The following is an 18,866-nucleotide window of genomic DNA, read 5'->3' as shown; positions in this document are numbered from 1 at the left end:
GGATTGACTTTGTAACTCGCTCATATCTTCGAAGTATAACTTTTGGCAGAGTTCTCCTCCGACATCTGGTGACTCAGTAATGTCGGCACTTCCACCGACGATCCGTGTCCCTGGGTAAACCTTTGATAATTTTGACTTTTGGTCTGATGGCGATAAATTTACAGTCCTTTAAACGCACCCCCTTCTCCTTTCAGGGCACAGGCGAAGAAACGGAAGACTGGCGGGTCAACTCCCATTAAAACTTCGGAGCCTATCGGAAAGTCGGCGCCGATCCAGGATAACCCAGACCAAGACAAACCTGAAGATCAAGTGGATCTCCCCAGCTCTCCCAAGGAAAACATGGATGCACCTAACCCGCCAAGTCCATTGACAACAGCAGAAGACCCGGACGCTGTGGTTATCACCGGTACTCGCTTTTCTAAACCGGCCACAACGGTTTTATCAAAGCATGTATCATCATCAGCTCATCCTATTCTTGAGCATGAACTTTCCAAGGCCAAGCTCTCCCAATATGAAAATATGGAATTCAAAGAACTTTGCTCTGGCTTTGCAAGTCGCCTGGAGGCGAGTTATGAGATGGAGAAGAGCCTGCGTCGGATGCTGAAGAACAAACATGAGGTACATTTTGTTGTACACTATATTATCCTCATTAACCCCCAAGGGTCGGGTCATCAGTAAAAAGATGAGCCGGATCTTGATGATTTGAAAAACTTTCGACCTGTAACCCCCAAGGGCTGGGTCATCAGTAAAAAGATGAGCCGGGTCTTGATGATTTGAAAAACTTTCGACCTGTAACCCCCAAGGGCCGGGTCATCAGTAAAAAGATGAGCTGGGTCTTGATGATTTGAAAAACTTTCGACCTGTAACCCCCAAGGGCCGGGTCATCAGTAAAAAGATGAGCCGGGTTTTGATACTGTATAATTTTGTCTAAAAAATTATACATTAGCCCCCAAGTGTCAGGGATGTTGCTTGTAATAATTCTGAAACCCTCCCCTTAACTATATGCTTCAACAGGAATCACTTATCCAAACTGAATCAGCACTTGGCGACTTGAAGAAAAACTTATACGATCAGCAGGATGCCCGGGCCAAATCAGAAGAGAAGTATCAACTGATCTTATGTGGGATGGCGAAGCTAAAAGCTGACTTAAAAATGGCTCAAGCTGATCAAGATGCTTTGGCAAAGCGAGCAAAAAGAGCTGAAGCCAAGTTGGATACTGTGCAACAGGAGCTGTCCGGCTTAAAGCAACATATCTCAAACATGGCGCAAGCCGTCTTCGGTAAGAACCAAATCTTGACCTTTGTAAACAAATAGCTTTATATAAATCGCTGACAATCATTATCTCTTAAATAGGTCCGAGAGCAGCCAACCTTCAGGATGATTGCGTCCTGATGCTGAAGGCGATTTACACGTTGACGGAGCAGCTATATACCGGGAGTGTGCTGACTATGAAAGCAGTGATGGGCGCCAAGGAACATATAACATCAATAAAGAAGATGCTTGGCTGCTTATCCACTTTTCCTCCCCAAATTGGCGAGTTAACTTGGTCAGCCGCCCGGAAAGGAGCGCTGACTACACTGAGTTGGTGCTTAGCATATGCTCCAGAGATAAACCCAGAAGAAGTAGCGGCGGGCTTTCCTCAACTCAAGGATGATGGGTCAGAATTCGCCGAAGAGGACTACCAGCGTATTGTCAAGGACTCCCGTTTGGCGGCGACTCAGCTTGCTGCAAGCCTAGACTTATCAAAATACCAAGCCGCCTATGACAACAAGAACAAGAAGGTTAACCCGCCAACCTTTGTGACAACCAGCTTAACTCCGCGTCGACTCAAGAATCCTTTTGACTTGGACGCGGATCTCTCATCAGTCCTGACCGATGAAGATGAGTTCGTCGCATTATCCAAGTGTAACTGGGTACTGGGCGACTTGCAAATTGAAGTCGGCCAAAGCTCGCAGCAGGCTGATCCAAGGGCATCAGCAGAATAACATTTCATCGATTTGGCCATGAGAGCCATGTAATAGGTCTCTTTAGGAATCAAAACTGCTTCCGTGACACCTTTAAAAAATCCTTATGTCGCCCTTAAGGCGTTTTGAAATGCTTGATCTGCCGTTTGAGGCTTTTTATCATAATACTTGACCCGCCATTGAGGCGTTTTTATGATGCTTAATCCGCCATGGCTAGAGTGATTTTGATCATCAACCTGTTCTAAGCTTGAAAACATATATCAAACCATCTCAGTGAGTAATAGGTGATAACAAATAGCAATCGCCCTAAGATATTTTGAGGCGAGTCAGAAAAAAGTCTGAAAAACCTTGTGGCAGTGCGAGGGAGATAAAAAAATAGCAACTTCGTCGGCTCATAAGGTCGCGACAGGATAGGGCGAGTCAAACAAGCTCAAGGGCCACCCGAAATAATAATTTCGTCGGCTCATAAGGTCACGACAGGATAGGGAAAGTCAAACAAGCTCAAGCGCCACCCAAGATAATAATTTCGTCGGCTCAAAAGGTCGCGACAGGATAGGGCGAGTCAAACAAGCTCAAGTGCCACCCAAGATACTAATTTCGTCGGCTCAAAAGGTCGCGATAGGATAGGGCGAGTCACACAAGCTCAAGCGCCACCCAAGGGAAACTTTTGTATCAAAAGCCCAAGTATTTCGACCGGCTGATCAGGCACAAGTCAAGCTTCAGTGAAGCGGGTTCAATGAACCAATGGTTTTTCTATTTTCCATGTGAGGCGCTTGCCGGTACCAGACATGTTTTAACCAAAGCAAGTTTAGGGTCCATTAGAGGAATAACTCGCCAAGAGTTCATGGGTCCATATGGCAATTCGGCCAACACACAACCCAATATAACCATTTGTAATGCAGTAGTTTTTCGCAGGCCAAATGGGAAATAAAATTGATCTCAGCGAGAGGAAGCCCCCAAGTCGGGAGGCGTTTTAATTTTATTGCTTTATAAGAAATGAAAAACTTACAAAACGTAGAGCTTAAGAGCTCAAGTGTAATAAGGCCGCAAGTGGGCAATATTCCAGGGGCGAGTTGACTCAACCTCCGTGGTTGGCCGGTTAGGCCGGAGATCCACCAGATAGTAAGACCCGTTGTGAAGATTTTTGCTGACAACGAACGGTCCTTCCCATGGTGGTGATAACTTATGCATGCCAGCGCGATCTTGTATCAGCCGAAGCACTAAGTCGCCTTCGTGGAAGGTTTGGCTCTTGACCCGGCGGCTGTGATAACGCCGTAAGTCCTGCTGATAAATGGCCGATCGGGCTGCAGCCAAATCACGCGCCTCCTCTAAGGCGTCCAAAGAGTCTTGACGCGCCAGTTCGTTGTCCTGTTCCACATAAGCGGCGACTCTAGGCGAGTCATGCCTTATGTCAGTGGGAACAATAGCTTCTGCTCCATGGACCAGAAAGAAAGGGGTAAAACCCGTGGACCGGTTCGGGGTGGTCCGGATGCTCCATAGTACTGAAGGCAACCCCTCAACCCAACACCCCGGGGTTCTTTCCAAGGGAACCATGAGTCGGGGCTTGATTCCCCGTAAAACTTCCTGGTTCGCCCGCTCCGCCTGTCCATTAGATTGTGGGTGATCAACAACAGAAACATCAAGCCGGATATGCTCTCGACGGCAAAACTCCTGCATCTCCCCTTGAGACAGATTAGTGCCATTGTCAGTAATGATCTGTGCGGATATCCAAACCGGAAGATCAACTTTTTCAAGAATTTGACCGCCGTCTCCGCATCGCAAGCTCCAACAGACTCTGCCTCAACCCACTTGGTGAATTTATCAACCGCCACCAGCAAATGGGTTTTCTTGTTGGATGACATCTTAAAGGGGCCAACCATGTCTAACCCCCAGACCGCAAAAGGCCAAGTGATGGGAATCATCCTTAGTTCTTGAGCCGGCACATGAGCCTGTCGCCCATAACACTGGCATCCAACGCATCGACGAACTATCTCTTCTGCATCTGCATGAGCCGTCAACCAAAAGAAACCATGACGGAACGCCTTTGAAACCAAAGAACGTGACCCGGCGTGATGCCCACAATCTCCGGAATGAATGTCATTTAAAATTATGCACCCTTCTTCGGAGGAAACACATCGTTGAAAAACCCCGGAGGTACTTCACTTATATAATTCACCGTTGATGATCACCATGGATTTGCTTCACGGAACAATTTGGTGGGCCAAAACTTCATCTGTAGGTAACTCACCTCGGGCGAGATAGGCCAGATAGGGAAGAACCCAATCCGGCGTAACGTGGAGAGCCGCCACAAACTGGGACTCAGGATCTGGTATCGCCAACTCCTCCTCTGATGGCAAACTCACGGAGGGATTATGCAAAGTATCCAGAAAAACATTAGGGGGAACCGTTTTTTCGCTGGGAACCGAGACGCGAAAGGGCATCAGCCGCCTCGTTAAGGCCCCGGTCAATGTGATCAACTTGATAGCCATGGAAATGACCCGCCACATCGGACACAACCCTCCTGTAAGCCGCCATCACGGGGTCTCGAGAGTCCCAAGTGCCTGAAACTTGCTGAGTCACCAGATCAGAGTCGCCAAAACATCTAACCCGCGTAAGGTTCATCTCCTTGGCGAGTCGCAAGCCATGAAGTAAAGCTTCGTATTCTGCAGCATTGTTGGTGCACAGAAACATGAGTCGGAGGACATAACAAAACTTGTCTCCTTGAGGAGATACCAGTACCACGCCAGCCCCCGAGCCTTCCAACTGTCTGGATCCATCAAAATAAGTAGTCCAGTATGTAAGATCAGGCCTGTCTTCCGGGGCCTGTAACTCGGTCCAATCATTGACGAAATCAACCAAGGCTTGAGATTTGATGGTCGTGCGAGGGCTGTATCGTACGTGATGCGGCCCAAGTTCAATCGCCCACTTGGCAATCCGCCCTGTTGCCTCCCGATTCTGGATGATGTCCCCCAGGGGGGCGGAACTAACCACCGTGATGGGATGTTCTTGAAAATAATGTTTAAGCTTCCGACTTGCCATAAACACCCCATACACTAATTTCTGCCAATGTGGGTATCATTGCTTGGAAAGAGTTAGCACTTCGCTGATAAAATACACCGGGCGCTGCACAGGGTATTCCTTTCCTTCCCCCTTCCTTTCAACGACCACCGCCACACTTACTCCTTTGGAGTTTGCCGCAATATATAAAAGCATGGGCTCTTTCTCAGTCGGGGCAGCCAAGACCGGCGGGTTGACCAGTTGCCGTTTCAAGGCTTCGAAAGCTTCATCAGCTTCATCTGTCCAAACAAAATGGTCATATTTCTTTAGCAATTGATAAAGGGGAATTGCCTTTTCTCCCAGGCGGCTTATGAAGCGGCTTAAGGCCGCAATGCGACCCGCCATCCGTTGGACTTGGTTAATATTTGCTGACTTCCGAAGGGAAGTAACCGCTTCGATTTTGTCCGGGTTAGCTTCGATGCCGCGCTCAGACACCAGGAAGCCCAACAATTTTCCTGCAGGAACACCAAAAACACACTTGGTGGGATTTAGCTTCATCTGATATACCCGCAGATTATCAAAAGTTTCCTTGAGATCTTCCAATAGCGTCTCCCCCTGGCGGGTTTTAATCACAATGTCATCGACATAGGCGTGGACGTTGCGTCCGATTTGGCCACGGAGGCAATTCTAGATGCAGCGCTGATAAGTCGCCCCTGCACTCTTGAGTCCAAATGGCATGGACACATAGCAAAAAGCCCCAAAGGGGGTTATAAAATATGTTTTCTCTTGATTCTCCATGGCCATCTTGATTGGTGATATCCAGAGTAAGCGTCCAAGAAGCACAAACGTTCGCATCCCGCCACCGAGTCAATAATCTGGTCGATGCGGGGAAGAGCGAAAGGATCTTTTGGACAAGCTTTGTTGAGGTCCGTGTAATCAATGCACATACGGAAGGTAACATTCTTCTTGAGCACCAAGACCGGGTTAGCCAACCATTTGGGATGGAAAACCTCTACGATGAATCCGTCGGCCAAGAGACGGGCAACCTCTTCCCCGATTGCCTTGCGTCGTTCCTCGTTAAACCTACAAAGATACTGCTGGATGGGTTTTGCCTTTGGGTCAACATTAAGATGGTGCTCAGCGAATTCTCTCAGCACACCAGGCATGTCAGAAGATTTCCATGCGAAGATGTCCCGATTCTCACGGATGAATTCGATGAGCGTGCTTGGTGAACTGCTTGGTTGAGTCGCCAGGGACGAAATCAACCGTTTTAGTGTCATCCGTTGGTTTGAACTTGAGGGGCGGCTCAGCATCTGTCGTTGGCTTTTTTAAGGGTGACATATCAGCCGGATCAACATTGGCCTGATGATATTTGAGCTCCTCCGCAACGCAGGCGACTTCCGCGTAAGCCACGTCCCCTTCTTCACATTCTCTTGCAATCCTTCTATCACCATCAACCGTGATGGGTCCTTTAGGACCAGGCATCTTGAGTTTAAGGTAAACATAGCATGGGCGAGCCATGAACCGTGCATAAGCCGGTCGCCCAAACAGCGCATGGTAGGGGCTATTCAATTTGACCACCTCAAATATCAGCGACTCACTCCTGTAGTTAGATGTTGTTCCAAATGCAACTGTCAGCCTGACTCGGCCTATGGGGTATGCCGACTTGCCTGGGACGATTCCGTGGAATACCGTGGTTAAAGGCATCAAATCTTTTTCCAACAGGTTCATCCTTTGGAAAGTGTCAAAATACAAAATATTGATGCTGCTGCCACCATCCATCAGTACTTTCAACAAGGTATACCCCCCAACTTGGGGAGCCTCGACCAACGCTAAGTCGCCGAGATTGTCAACTCTTGGCGGGTGGTCCTCCCTACTCCATGATATGGTCTGCTCGGACCAGTGGAGGTATCTAGGGAGTGCCGGCTCAGAAACACTGTACGCTCGGTGACTCACCTTTTTATCGCGCCTGCAAGCATTGGTGGTGAAAACGTGGTACTTCCCATTGCTTAATTGCTTGGGATTGTTGCGGAAACCGCCATTATCATCGTGCCCCTGCGAAGCCCCCTGCGGGGGTGGTTGTTGAAACGCTCCGGGTGGATTATACCGTCGCTATTGATGCACTGGATACTGGCCGTTGTTCGGCTACGAGCCACCCTGAGCCCCCGGTTCGGGGAAACCGCCGAAGGGGTTCTGACGTTGATTGGGCGCGCCGAACTGTTCCTGCCGTTGGTCCGGGTCACCGCTTTGCCCCTGTTTGATCGCCTCCGCCCGAAACTCCCGCATCACGTAACAGTCCTCCCAGGAATGAGTCGCCGGTTCGTCTGCCATGGCGTGGTGTGGGCAGGGGCCCTTGAGCAACTCGTTATAGTTGCGCGGCTTTTTACCACTGTATCCCCTGCTTTTCTTCTGGCGTTGGTTGCCATTTTTGGTGTTGGTATTGGCGACTAAGTCCGAAGACTCTTCCTGCTGCCTTCTCTTGGTATTCGCTCCCTGATTATAGCGGGCACGTCCCTGGAACCGGGTATGATTTTTGGATGACTCGCCCTTCCTTGGCGAGTTAGCTTTACCATCCTCACCGGGATCTTTGGTGTCGTCCGCCTCAGCGTACCTAGTGAGGGTATCCATTAGCTCCCCCATGTCTTGGACCTTTCGTTTGAGTCGCCCCAACTTCTGTACCAGAGGTTCGTAGTGGCAATTCTGCTCGAGGATCAGCACAGCCTGAGCCGCCGTAATACCGTCTGACGAGTGAATGATTTATGCGACCAGCCGTGATCAGTGGTGGGCCGACTCATCGGGGCGCTGAACGGAGTGCTGCAGATCGACAATCGTCATTGGACGTTTGCAGGTTCCTCGGAAGTTTTTGATGAAGCGCTCTTTCAATTCAGCCCAGGTCTGGATGGAGTTGGGAGGTAAGTTTTTTAACCAAGTACGCGTTGTCCCTTCGAGCATCATTGTGAAGTATCTGGCGCAAACTGCTTCGTTTACGTCGAGCATGTCCATGGCGATTTCATAACTCTCGACCCATGACGCCGGCTCAAGGTCCGGAGTGTAGTTAGGCACCTTTCTTGGCCCTTTAAAATCCTTGGGCATTCGCTCGTTGCGAAGGGCGGGGGCCAAGCACGGCACCCCCACTCGTTCGCCGCTCCCGACAAGAGAGGCTGGGGCGACTTGGATGTCCGGATGATCTCGGCCTGGCGGGTCTTGTTGATCAGGCAGGTTGTCCTGGGGGATGAGCCGCGGTCCGCTGTTTACAGCGGGCTGGTCCTCTGGCCGACTCCTGGTGCGGCTTGCCTGGGGAGTGGAATGCAACCTGTCTAGGCTATGTGAGAACTGGGCGTTTTGAACCACCGCCGTCTTCAACATCTCAGTGGCATTCCGTGCCTCTATCTCGGCAGGAGTATTGTCGTGAATCGGAAGGGATTCCAAATGGCGAGTTGCAGCAAGGACGTTGTCCACCGGGTTGGAAAAGTGACCTTGAGGTGTCCGGAATAGGGGGACGCGATCCACAACTGGCTTGACCAGCGGGTTAGGCGGCTGGCCCGGCCCTCCCCCCGGGGCGGCTCCCGTCCCGGGAGTTTGCGGAGTATTGAACAGGCGGGTCGGGTTGAGAATCAGGGGGCAGGCGACCCTGGTGGCTTCGCTGATGGACGGCGTCAGATGCGCGCTGGTGCCTTTCGAGCCGCCAGTTATCAGTATTTAAGCGAGCTATCTGAGCGGTAATTTGAGCTTGCCGGGTCTCGATCCTGGCGGACTCCACCTCGGCATCCCGCTGAGCCTTTGCCACTTCTTCTCTTAGTTTCGTCAATTCCGTATTTACTGCCTCCTGGTTTTCCGGTGTGATGGGGGTTGCCATGAGCCTTGTAATTTCCGCTGCTAATTCCACCAAGACGGCGACCGGGCTTCTAGACGTCTCGCCGGTTCCATCTCCGCCTGCCGGGTTTGGCGAGGGTTGAGTCGCCCCAGCCATGTAAACGGCGATCTGACGGCGAGTTCGGTCAAGAACTTCGGGGTCCATGGCCAGCGACAAGCCCCCAAGACAGTCCACATGTATAGACTGGATTGAATCCGAATCGCCCATGGACGATTCGTCGTCAGTGTTGACAGGCGTGGTTTCCTGGGTCGCTGAGTGTTCTGGTTCCTTAGATCCCTGCGTGAATCCAACAAAGACCGTGCGAGTTAGATTTGGCGTCACGACCGGGCGGACGTACCTGGACGGCTCGACGATGTCGGAGGAGATGTCCGGCTCAGGCACGGACGATCCAATCATGCCGATGAAGACGCTGATCTTGCCGAAGGGGACCCTGTAACCAGATTCGATCGAATCCGCCTCGGGTCCCCATAGCAGGTTGTTGATGTAGTACTTCCCACGGCGGCTCCGAGTCATGAGCCCCGTCGGTTGGTGCCACCAACCGGGACTAAAGAGGGGCATTAGTCTCGGTTGGAGCCACCAACCGGGACTAAAGGCATGTGCCTGCCACAGCCGCGGTGCGGTTGGATGTTTAGTCCCACCTCGCCAAGCGAAGGGCTGCCGAGCGTGTTTATAAGCTCCGCCGCGGCTGCAATGTCGAGCGGTACGAATTTAGAGACAAAATTTAACCTAAATTCAAACAGCTAGTTAGGCTAACTAGCACTTTAAATTCAAAGAGCTAGTTAGGCTAACTAGCACTTTGAATTTAGGTTGAATTTCTCTCTAAATTCGAATCTAATTTTTTTCCATTATTTTTGTTTTGTTTTTTATTTTGGTTCCACTTAAATTCAAAGTGCTAGTTAGCTTATTTTGTTTTGTTTCTACTTACAACAAAATACTTATTTATTTTATTTTATATTGTTTCTAATTACTTATTTATTTTCTTTTATGATAATTCTTTTTGCTATTAAAGTTTGTAACAAAATTCTATATAATTTTAGTTTCAATAATACTAGAGGTTTATAAAAGATTTTTAGTTGATTCCTTTATTTTAATTTTTCCCCAGTTTTTTTTGCTTTCTTTTTTTATTTCTAATTACTTATTTATTTATTTTACGATAATTCTTTTTGCTATTAAAGTTTGTAACAAAATTCTAATTACTTATTTATTTTCTTCTATGATAATTCTTTTTGCTTTTAATGTTTTGAACAAAACTCTATATAATTTTAGTACAAAGGCATTTTATTTGGTACAGATTTTAAGGCTGGGCCCCGCGAGCACCTTTTAGTACCGGTTCGTGGCATGAACCGGTAAAAGAGTTTTTTGGTTGATTATTTCTGCAGCTGTTTTTTAGTCCCACCTCACCAAGCAAGAGGCACTCGCAGCGGTTTATAAGCCCTGAGTGTAGAGACGGTGAAGGGAGAAGCGCAGTGCTCACCTGTCTGTTACAACATGCCTTTCAAATGAACTACAAAAAGGTTGAAAGTTGGCATGGTATCATCATAATAGTTGTGGAGAAAGTCTTCACTTTTTCTTCGCTTGTGTCCTTTCCTTATTGTGCTGTAACCATGGATAATCTTCATCATTTGTCAGGATGCTTGGGTCAGCCCTGACTTTGAAGGGAGGAATTTCATGAAACTTTTCATAATCTTCGGACATGTCTGTCTTGCCCTCCACTCCCACGATGTCCCTTTTTCCTGAAATAACTATGTGGCCCTTTGGCTCATCGTATGATATATTCGCTTCCTTATTTTATCTTTTTCTCGGTTTGGTAGACATGTCCTTCACATAGATAACCTGTGCCACATCATTGGCTAGGACGAACGGTTCGTCAGTGTACCCAAGATTGTTCAGATCCACTGTTGTCATTCCGTACTGTGGGTCTACATGTACCCCGCCTCCTGACAGATTGACCCATTTGCACTTAAACAAAGGGACCTTAAAATATACTCCGTAGTCAAGTTCCAATATGTCCACTATGTAACCATAATATGTGTCCTTTCCCCTCTCGGTGGCTGCATCAAAGCGGACACCGCTGTTTTGGTTGGTGCTCTTTTGATCTTGGGCGATCGTGTAAAATGTATTCCCATTTATCTCGTATCCTTTCCAAATCATAACAGTCGAAGATGGTCCCCTGGACAACGAGTACAACTCATCACAAACAGTGTTTTCATCTCTCAGACGTGTTTCCAACCAACTGCTGAAAGTCCTGATGTATTCACACGTAATCCAGTCGTCGCACTACTCCGGGTGTTTGGAGCGCAGACTGTTCTTGTGTTCATCGACATAAGGGGTCACCAAGGTAGAGTTCTATAGAACTGTGAGTGTGCTTGAGACCAAGAATATCCGTCCCTGCATATTATTGTCTCCCCTCCAAGCGTGCCTTTTCCAGTCAGTCTTCCCTCATACCGCGATTTAGGGAGACCTATCTTCTTAAGGTCAGGAATGAAGTCAACACAAAACCCAATGACATCCTCTGTTTGATGGCCCATGGAGATGCTTCCTTCTGGCCTAGCGCGGTTACGGACATATTTCTTTAGGACTCCCATGAACCTCTCAAAGGGGTACATATTGTGTAGAAATACGGGGCCCAGAATGGCAATCTCGTCAACTAGATGACCTAGGACGTGCGTCATGATATTGAAGAAGGATGGTGGGAACACCAGCTCGAAACTGACAAGACATTGCACCACATCACTCCTTAGCCTTGGTATGATTTCTGGATCGATCACCTTCTGAGAGATTGCATTGAGGAATGCACATAGCTTCACAATGGCTAATCGGACGTTTTTCGGTAGAAGCCCCCTCAATGCAATCGGAAGCAGTTGCATCATAATCACGTGGCAGTCATGAGACTTTAGGTTCTAAAACTTTTTCTCTGCCATATTTATTATTCCCTTTATATTCGACGAGAAGCCAGTCGGGACCTTCATACTAAGGAGGCATTCAAAGAAGATTTCCTTCTCTTCTTTGCTAAGAGCGTAGATGGCAGGACCTTCATACTACTTTGGAGGCATGCCATCTTTTTCGTGCAAACGTTGCAGGTCCTCCCGTGCCTCAGCTGTATCTTTTGTCTTCCCATACACGCCCAAGAAGCCTAGCAGGTTGACGCAAAGGTTCTTCGTCACGTGCATCACGTCTATCGAAGAGCGGACCTCTAGGTCTTTCCAGTAGGGTAGGTCCCAAAATATAGATTTCTTCTTCCACATGGGTGCGTGTCCCCCAGCGTCACTCGGAACAGCTAGTCCGTCGGGACCCTTTCCAAAGATTACATGTAAATCGTTGACCATAGCAAGTACGTGATCACCGGCAAGCATGGCGAGCTTCTTTCGGTGATCTGCCTCGCCTTTGAAATGCTTGCCTTTCTTTCGACATTGATGGTTGGTCGGAAGAAATTGACGATGGCCCAGGTACACATTCTTCCTGCAGCTTCCCAGGTATATACTTTCGGTGTCAGCTAAACAGTGCGTGCATGCGTGGTATCCCTTGTTTGTCTGTCCTGAAAGGTTACTGAGAGCGGGCCAATCGTTGATGGTTACAAACAGCAACGCGTGCAGGTTAAATTCCTCCTGTTTGTGCTCATCCCACGCACGTACACCGTTTCCATTCCACATCTGTAAAAGTTCTTCAACTAATGGCCTTAGGTACACATCAATGTCGTTGCCGGGTTGCTTAGGGCCTTGGATGATAACTGGCATCATAATGAACTTCCGTTTCATGCACATCCAAGGAGGAAGGTTATACATACATAGATTCACGGGCCATGTGCTGTGATTGCTGCTCTGCTCCCCGAAAGGATTAATGCCATCCGCGCTTAAACCAAACCATACGTTCCTTGGGTCACGTGCAAACTCAGCCCAGTACTCTCTCTCGATTTTTCTCCAGTGCGACCCGTTAGCGGGTGCTCTCAACTTCCCGTCTTTCTTACGGTCCTCACTGTGCCATCGCATCAACTTGGCATGCTCTTTGTTTCTGAACAGTCGTTTCAACCGTGGTATTATAGGAGCATACCACATCACCTTCGCAGGAACTCTCTTCCTGTGGGGCTCGCCGTCAACATCACCAGGGTCATCTCGTCTGATCTTATACCGCAATGCACCGCATACCGGGCATGCGTTCAAATCCTGGTACGCACCGCGGTAGAGGATGCAGTCATTAGGGCATGCATGTATCTTCTGCACCTCCAATCCTAGAGGGCATACGACCTTCTTTGCTGCGTACGTATTGTCGGGCAGTTCATTATCCTTTGGAAGCTTCTTCTTCAATATTTTCAGTAGCTTCTCAAATCCATTGTCAGGCACAACATTCTCTGCCTTCCACTGCAACAATTCCAGCACGGTACCCAGCTTTGTGTTGCCATCTTCACAATTGGGGTACAACTTTTTTTTTGTGATCCTCTAACATGCGATCGAACTTCAGGTTCTCCTTTTGACTTTCGCATTGCGTCCTTGCATCGACAATGACCCGACAGAGATCATCATCGGGCACAACGTCTGGTTTCTCTTGATCTTCAGCAGCTTCCCCCATTGCAGCATCATCGGGCACATCGTCTGGTTCCTCTTGATCTTCAGCAGCTCCCCCCGTTGCCGCATCACCATATTCAAGGGTCACATAGTTGTCATCGTCCTCTTCTTCTTCGCCGTCTTCAATCATAACCCCTATTTCTCCATGCCTCGTCCAAACATTATAGTGTGGCATGAAACCCTTGTAAAGCAGGTGGGTGTGAAGGATTTTCCGGTCAGAGTAAGACTTCGTATTCCCACATTTACTGCATGGACAACAGATAAAACCATTCTGCTTGTTTTCCTCAGCCACTTGGAGAAAAATATGCACGCCCTTAATGTACTCGGAGGTGTGTCTGTCACCATACATCCCTTGCCGGTTCATCTGCGTGCATTACATATAATTATGTGTGTCAAAATTAAGAAAATCAGACAAATATCTATCTAAAGTAAGAAAATCAGACAAGTATCATAAAGAAGATGAGAACAAGAGGCTCACCACGGTGGTGCCGCCGAGGAGATCGGCGCGGGCGATCAACGGCGGTGAAAACAGGGACGGGGCGTGACGGACCCCTAAATCTAGACAAATCTCGGGAAAAATGAAGCTCCTAGGTCGAGCTTCGAGAGGAGAAAGCTTAACTAGTGTGGCTCGGGCATTTCATCGAACACCTCATGTGCATAGGAGGTGAGCTAGAGCACCAAAATGCCCTCCCCTCGCCGGCCAAAAAAAATAGAGTGCTCTGCCGCGGCGATGGGTATATATAGGCAACTTATTTTTACCGGTTCGTGACATGAACCGGGACTAAAGCCACCCCTTCTGTCCCAGTTCATGCCACGAACCGGGACCAATGGTTGTGGGCCAGCAGCAAGGACCATTGGTCCCGGTTCGTGGCTCGAACCGGGACAAATGGTTCTACACGTACCGGGACCGATGCCCACGAGGCCCCGGCCGGCCCCTGGGCTCACGAACCGGGTCTAATACCCCCCATTGGTCCCGGTTCTTGAAGAACCGGGACTAATGGGCTGGCCAGGGCCGAACGATAGCCCTGTTTTCTACTAGTGGCTGCTTCGGGACCGGATGGTTTTTCCATTCCTTTCTTTAAAAATTTCTGGCCACAACTTAAGGACCTCGTTTGTAAGATCACTCAGGGGTTTTGTCTTGGGACGATGGATACCTCCCGCCTTAATTATGCTGTTATCTCCCTCATCCCTAAGGTCAAGGGTGCGGAGCTGATATCCGAATTAAGGCCGGTTGCCCTTATTAATCATATGGCGAAATTTCCTACTAAGGTTTTTTCCACGCGCTTGTCCCCTGTTCCGCATTGCACGCTTAGCCCTTTCTAAACTTCCTTTGTGAAAGGCAGATTCATCCTTGATGGTATTATGTGCCTTCATGAGATTGTCCATGATCTTAAATCCCGAAATGTGAAAGCGGTGATTCTTAAATTGGACTTCGAGAAAGTGTATGACTCGGTTAGTTGGTCTTTCCTCCGAGAGGTTTTGCTCGCCAAAGGATTTGAAGGGGCTTATGTGCATAGGATTATGCAGTTGGTTTCCGGTGGGCACACGACGATCTCGGTGAACGGGCATACCCGTTCTTTTTTTGCCAACGGCGGGGGCCTAAGGCAAGGGGACCCGGCTTCCCCGATCCTTTTTAACTTTGTTGCCGATGCTTTCTCGCGTATTCTGTCTCGGGCTACTACCTCTGGCCAATATATCTCCAGTGATTTCTCACCTCATCCTCCACGGGGTCTCCCACCTTCAGTATGCGGACGATACCATTATCATGGTGGAGATTAATGACTCCTGCCTTGCCCACATCAAGTTCGTCCTACTTTGCTTTGAAGCTCCATCGGGGCTTAAAATTAACTTCGCGAAGAGCGAGGTCATTATCACTCGTGTTGATGATGGTGAGGCTATGCGCATGGCGCACCTCCTCCATTGCAGCATGGGTTCCTTTCCTTTTAAATACTTGGGTCTCCCGATTGCCCCAGATAAGATTTGTGCCAAGGAGTTTGCACCTATTGTGACCAAGGTTGGCAATAGGGTGCTCCCGTGGAGTGGTAGATACAATACGAATGCGGGTAAGGTGGCCTTGACTAATTCCTGTCTCTCCTCCCTTCCTATGTTCACCATGGGCTTTTACCTTCTCTCTGCGGGTACGCATGATGGTTTCGACAAGCATAAAGGTGCTTTTTATTGGAATTCTGTGAAGAATAAACGTAAGTATCGGTTGGTCAAATAGAACATCATTTGTAGGCCCAAAAACATGGGAGGTTTGTGCATCATGAATACCGCGGTGATGAACAAATGCCTTATGATCAAGTGGTGGTGGAAAATTATGTCCTCGGGCCGAGGCTCCCTTTCGTTATCTATTCTCAAGGCGAAATATTTCCCCTCCTCTAATCCTATGTTCGCCTCCCCTAGGGGCGGATCCCAGTTCTGGAATGATTTGGTTAAGGTGCGTCCGATATTCAAAGACCATGTCAAATTTCTGGTGGGTAATGGCGCCTCGATCCGGTTTTGGTTCGACTACTGGTGTGGGGACTCTACACTCTCGGTGACCTTCCCTACGCTATTATCTTTCTGCCCTAAACCTGATATTTCCATTGCAGAGCTTGCGGGTGATAACTGGGGCTTGGCCTTCCGGCGTGCGCTGTTCCCTGAAGAGTTGGTTCAATGGCATCATCTTGCTGCCCTTTTTCCCTCGCTCTCGTAGGAGAAAGACTCGGTGGTCTGGCCTCACTCTTCCTCAGGTCGCTTCTCGGTTAAATCCTTACATTCCAAGCTGATTGCTATTACGACTTCGACTAAGTTCAGCCGGATTTGGCATGTATTCCTCCTAAGATTAAAATCTTCATGTGGCAAGCTTTCAGGGGTCGCCTCCCGGCGGCTAATCAGATTAGGAAACGCAACGGCCCGGGCTCAGACCGTTGTGCCCTTTGTGAAGCTTTGGAGGACACCAATCATATTTTCTTCAACTGAGTCTTGGCTAAATTGATCTGGTGTTGCTTTCGCTCTTGGTTGCAAGTGACTTGGGCCCCTTCGTCTTTCTTTGAACTTCGTAATCTCGCCAGTCCCCTGGTGGGGGATACGAAGCGTTTGTTCTGGATTGGGCTGGCGACGGTGTGTTGGGCTTTGTGGACTACGAGGAACAAGTTTATCATTGAACATATCTTTCCTGCTAAACCTGCTGATTGCTTATTTAAAACTTGCTTGTTCGTGAAGCAGTGAAGATTATTGACTAAGCTACACAACCTCGACCTGCTGCTGTCTAAGATTTGGGTCTCAGTTTCTTTCATTTTGCGCCAGGAGCCTCATGTCTAATCTCGAAGTGGCTTGGGCTTAGAGGAAGGCTGTCATGTTGTGGTTTTCTTTGATAGTCCGGCCTGCGTGTCGTGGGTTTGGCTCGCGCGCCATGTATCTGACTTTCTGCTTCGCGTCTCGTCTTGGTTGACGGTTCGGACTCGTGTCATGTGTTGTTTCTCACTCTGTCTGGTGGCTTTATTTATAAAGTCGGGCTCATGCCTTTTCTTTAAAAGAATTGATCGATCTCATCGACTCATTTATAAGAAAAGAAAATATAGGATATCTTCGATTCATTAATCACTTGCCCAACTTTATTTGTGTTCAATTGCCCTTTCATCGCTCAAAAATACATGAAAAAGAGGCAGCAAATTTTACCCATAATCAAAAATAAAATACGAGAGAAGGCCTTTGCCATCTCTATGTTTGTTCAGTGGCTAATTGACTTGTAGCATTAGCATGGCACTCCGGCGTAGCTCCCCTCGTGTATAGTGTCCAACGTTGGCCGTCGCCTCGACAAGCGACCGCCGCTTATCCGTTGCTTAAGCTCTCCGATCTCTGCCGCAGTCGCCTCGTCGTCCACGGCCATTTCATCCAACCGCAGCGTACTGACCGGCGCGATGTCCTCGTCGGCGGCAACGGGAGCCACCTCGGGCGGCGCCACGACAATGGCTGCTACCTTGGCCGAAGCGGGCCTCCGGGCATGAGCCTCCCCGGCGAAAACGGCAGCCAGACGAGCCACGTCGGCGGGCGCGACCTTGGAGCCAAGCCGCTGCATGGGGAAGGCGGCGTAGACGCCCCCGAGCTCGAGGTCGTCGTCAGCCGCAAGCGCCTCGATCCGGTGCCCCGCCTGCAGCGCGTGCGCGTCAGTCAGGAAATGGCCCGGCGCCTCGAGCATCAGCTCCGCCGCCGTCGCCGGGGGCCTGACCAGCCTCAGACCGCCGTCGGGGAGCACTACCCTAGCGGCCTTGGCCGCCCCGGGGATCATGGCCAGCGTGCAGGACGTGAAGTTCCCCATGCCGAAGAGAGCCAGAGACAGGAGAAAGGCGAAGACAGAGTGCAAGGAATGACCGAATGAGAGTCGTGATGGTTTGGTGTGTGTGGCTGCGCTGCCTGGGATCGGTTGCGCGGGAGATATATACTGCACTTGGTGGATGGGAGGAAACGCGTGCATTACCATGCTAGTACTCCTTCTGACTTTTCTAAAGGCGAGCATATCGCTAGTACTCCCTCTGACTTTTCTACTCCGCGTATAGATTTGTGTCAAGTTAAGAATCTGAAAGTTTGATAAAAATCTATATTAGAAGGGGTGCTACACATCTACCGGTGAATATTTATTAAACATCCATCACTTCGACAGCCGTTCAATCTCACGCGTAGTCGTTCGATTCGCTTCGTCCGATCCGCTCCTGGACCTAATTCCTGAAACAACGTTCGAGTTGCAGAAACTTTTGCTTTGTTGTAAAAAATAAACTTTGGATCCGTTAATTCCTGAAACAACAGTCGAGTTCTAGAAACAATTTGCTTGTTGCAGATTTTTTTTCTTCGTCTTTCTGTAACATAGGTATTTTTACGAAAGAAATTTTTACAACAAAGGTCATGTTGCACGAAATTTTGCCACAAAACTCAGGTTGCAGAAGCACTACCCAGCCGGGATCCATGCTCAACGGAGAGTCGGACGCGCGGGCTGACCTCGGGATGCTGCAGGAACGAGCAAGTACGCATCTCGAGCGAGGCAAAGAATCTCCCCGGCGGCGGGATCCGACCAAGGGAGACAACGTGGTCCCGTTGCTTGCCGGACTGGAGAGGAGGCGGACGGCGAGCTATTGGCGACGGGGCGGCCGGCGAGCTGTTGGCGGCGGGGCGGCGCTCGAGCGGCCGATGGAGCTTGCTCCGGTGGAAGTCGTCGTTGCGACGCGTGGGTTCGCGCCGTCGTCCTCCCAGATCCAGTCGCCCTCCTTCTGCGGTCAACTACTTCCAGCTGCAGGAACAACGTCCTGAAACAATGGGATTGTTTAAGAAAAACGGTCACGGCTCGTTCACGAACCCACCGGTCATGGGAACCATTTCAGCCGTTAGATCATATAATGATCAACGGACCAAGAGACGACGGACAAATAACACAAATTAGTCGGTGGGACGACCGAGTTTTCCATATTAAAAGGGGACAACTACGGATCCATGGGT

At 49.3% G+C, this 18,866-nt stretch overlaps 1 protein-coding gene across 1 annotated transcript; it reads right to left on the bottom strand.

The window, feature by feature from the left end:
* Positions 1-16,971: 16,971 nt before the first annotated feature.
* Positions 16,972-17,794, bottom strand: LOC123440109. The gene has a single exon (XM_045116688.1). It carries the CDS (start codon positions 17,695-17,697, stop codon positions 17,134-17,136), a length of 564 nt encoding a protein of 187 aa, XP_044972623.1. The 5' UTR covers positions 17,698-17,794; the 3' UTR covers positions 16,972-17,133.
* Positions 17,795-18,866: the final 1,072 nt, after the last annotated feature.

The sequence above is a fragment of the Hordeum vulgare genome, chromosome 3H (assembly GCF_904849725.1).
Source record: "Hordeum vulgare subsp. vulgare chromosome 3H, MorexV3_pseudomolecules_assembly, whole genome shotgun sequence".
In the NCBI taxonomy this organism is placed as follows: domain Eukaryota; kingdom Viridiplantae; phylum Streptophyta; class Magnoliopsida; order Poales; family Poaceae; genus Hordeum; species Hordeum vulgare.
Note: the sequence above shows the minus strand (reverse complement) of the source record. Positions and strands in the feature narration are given on the sequence as shown.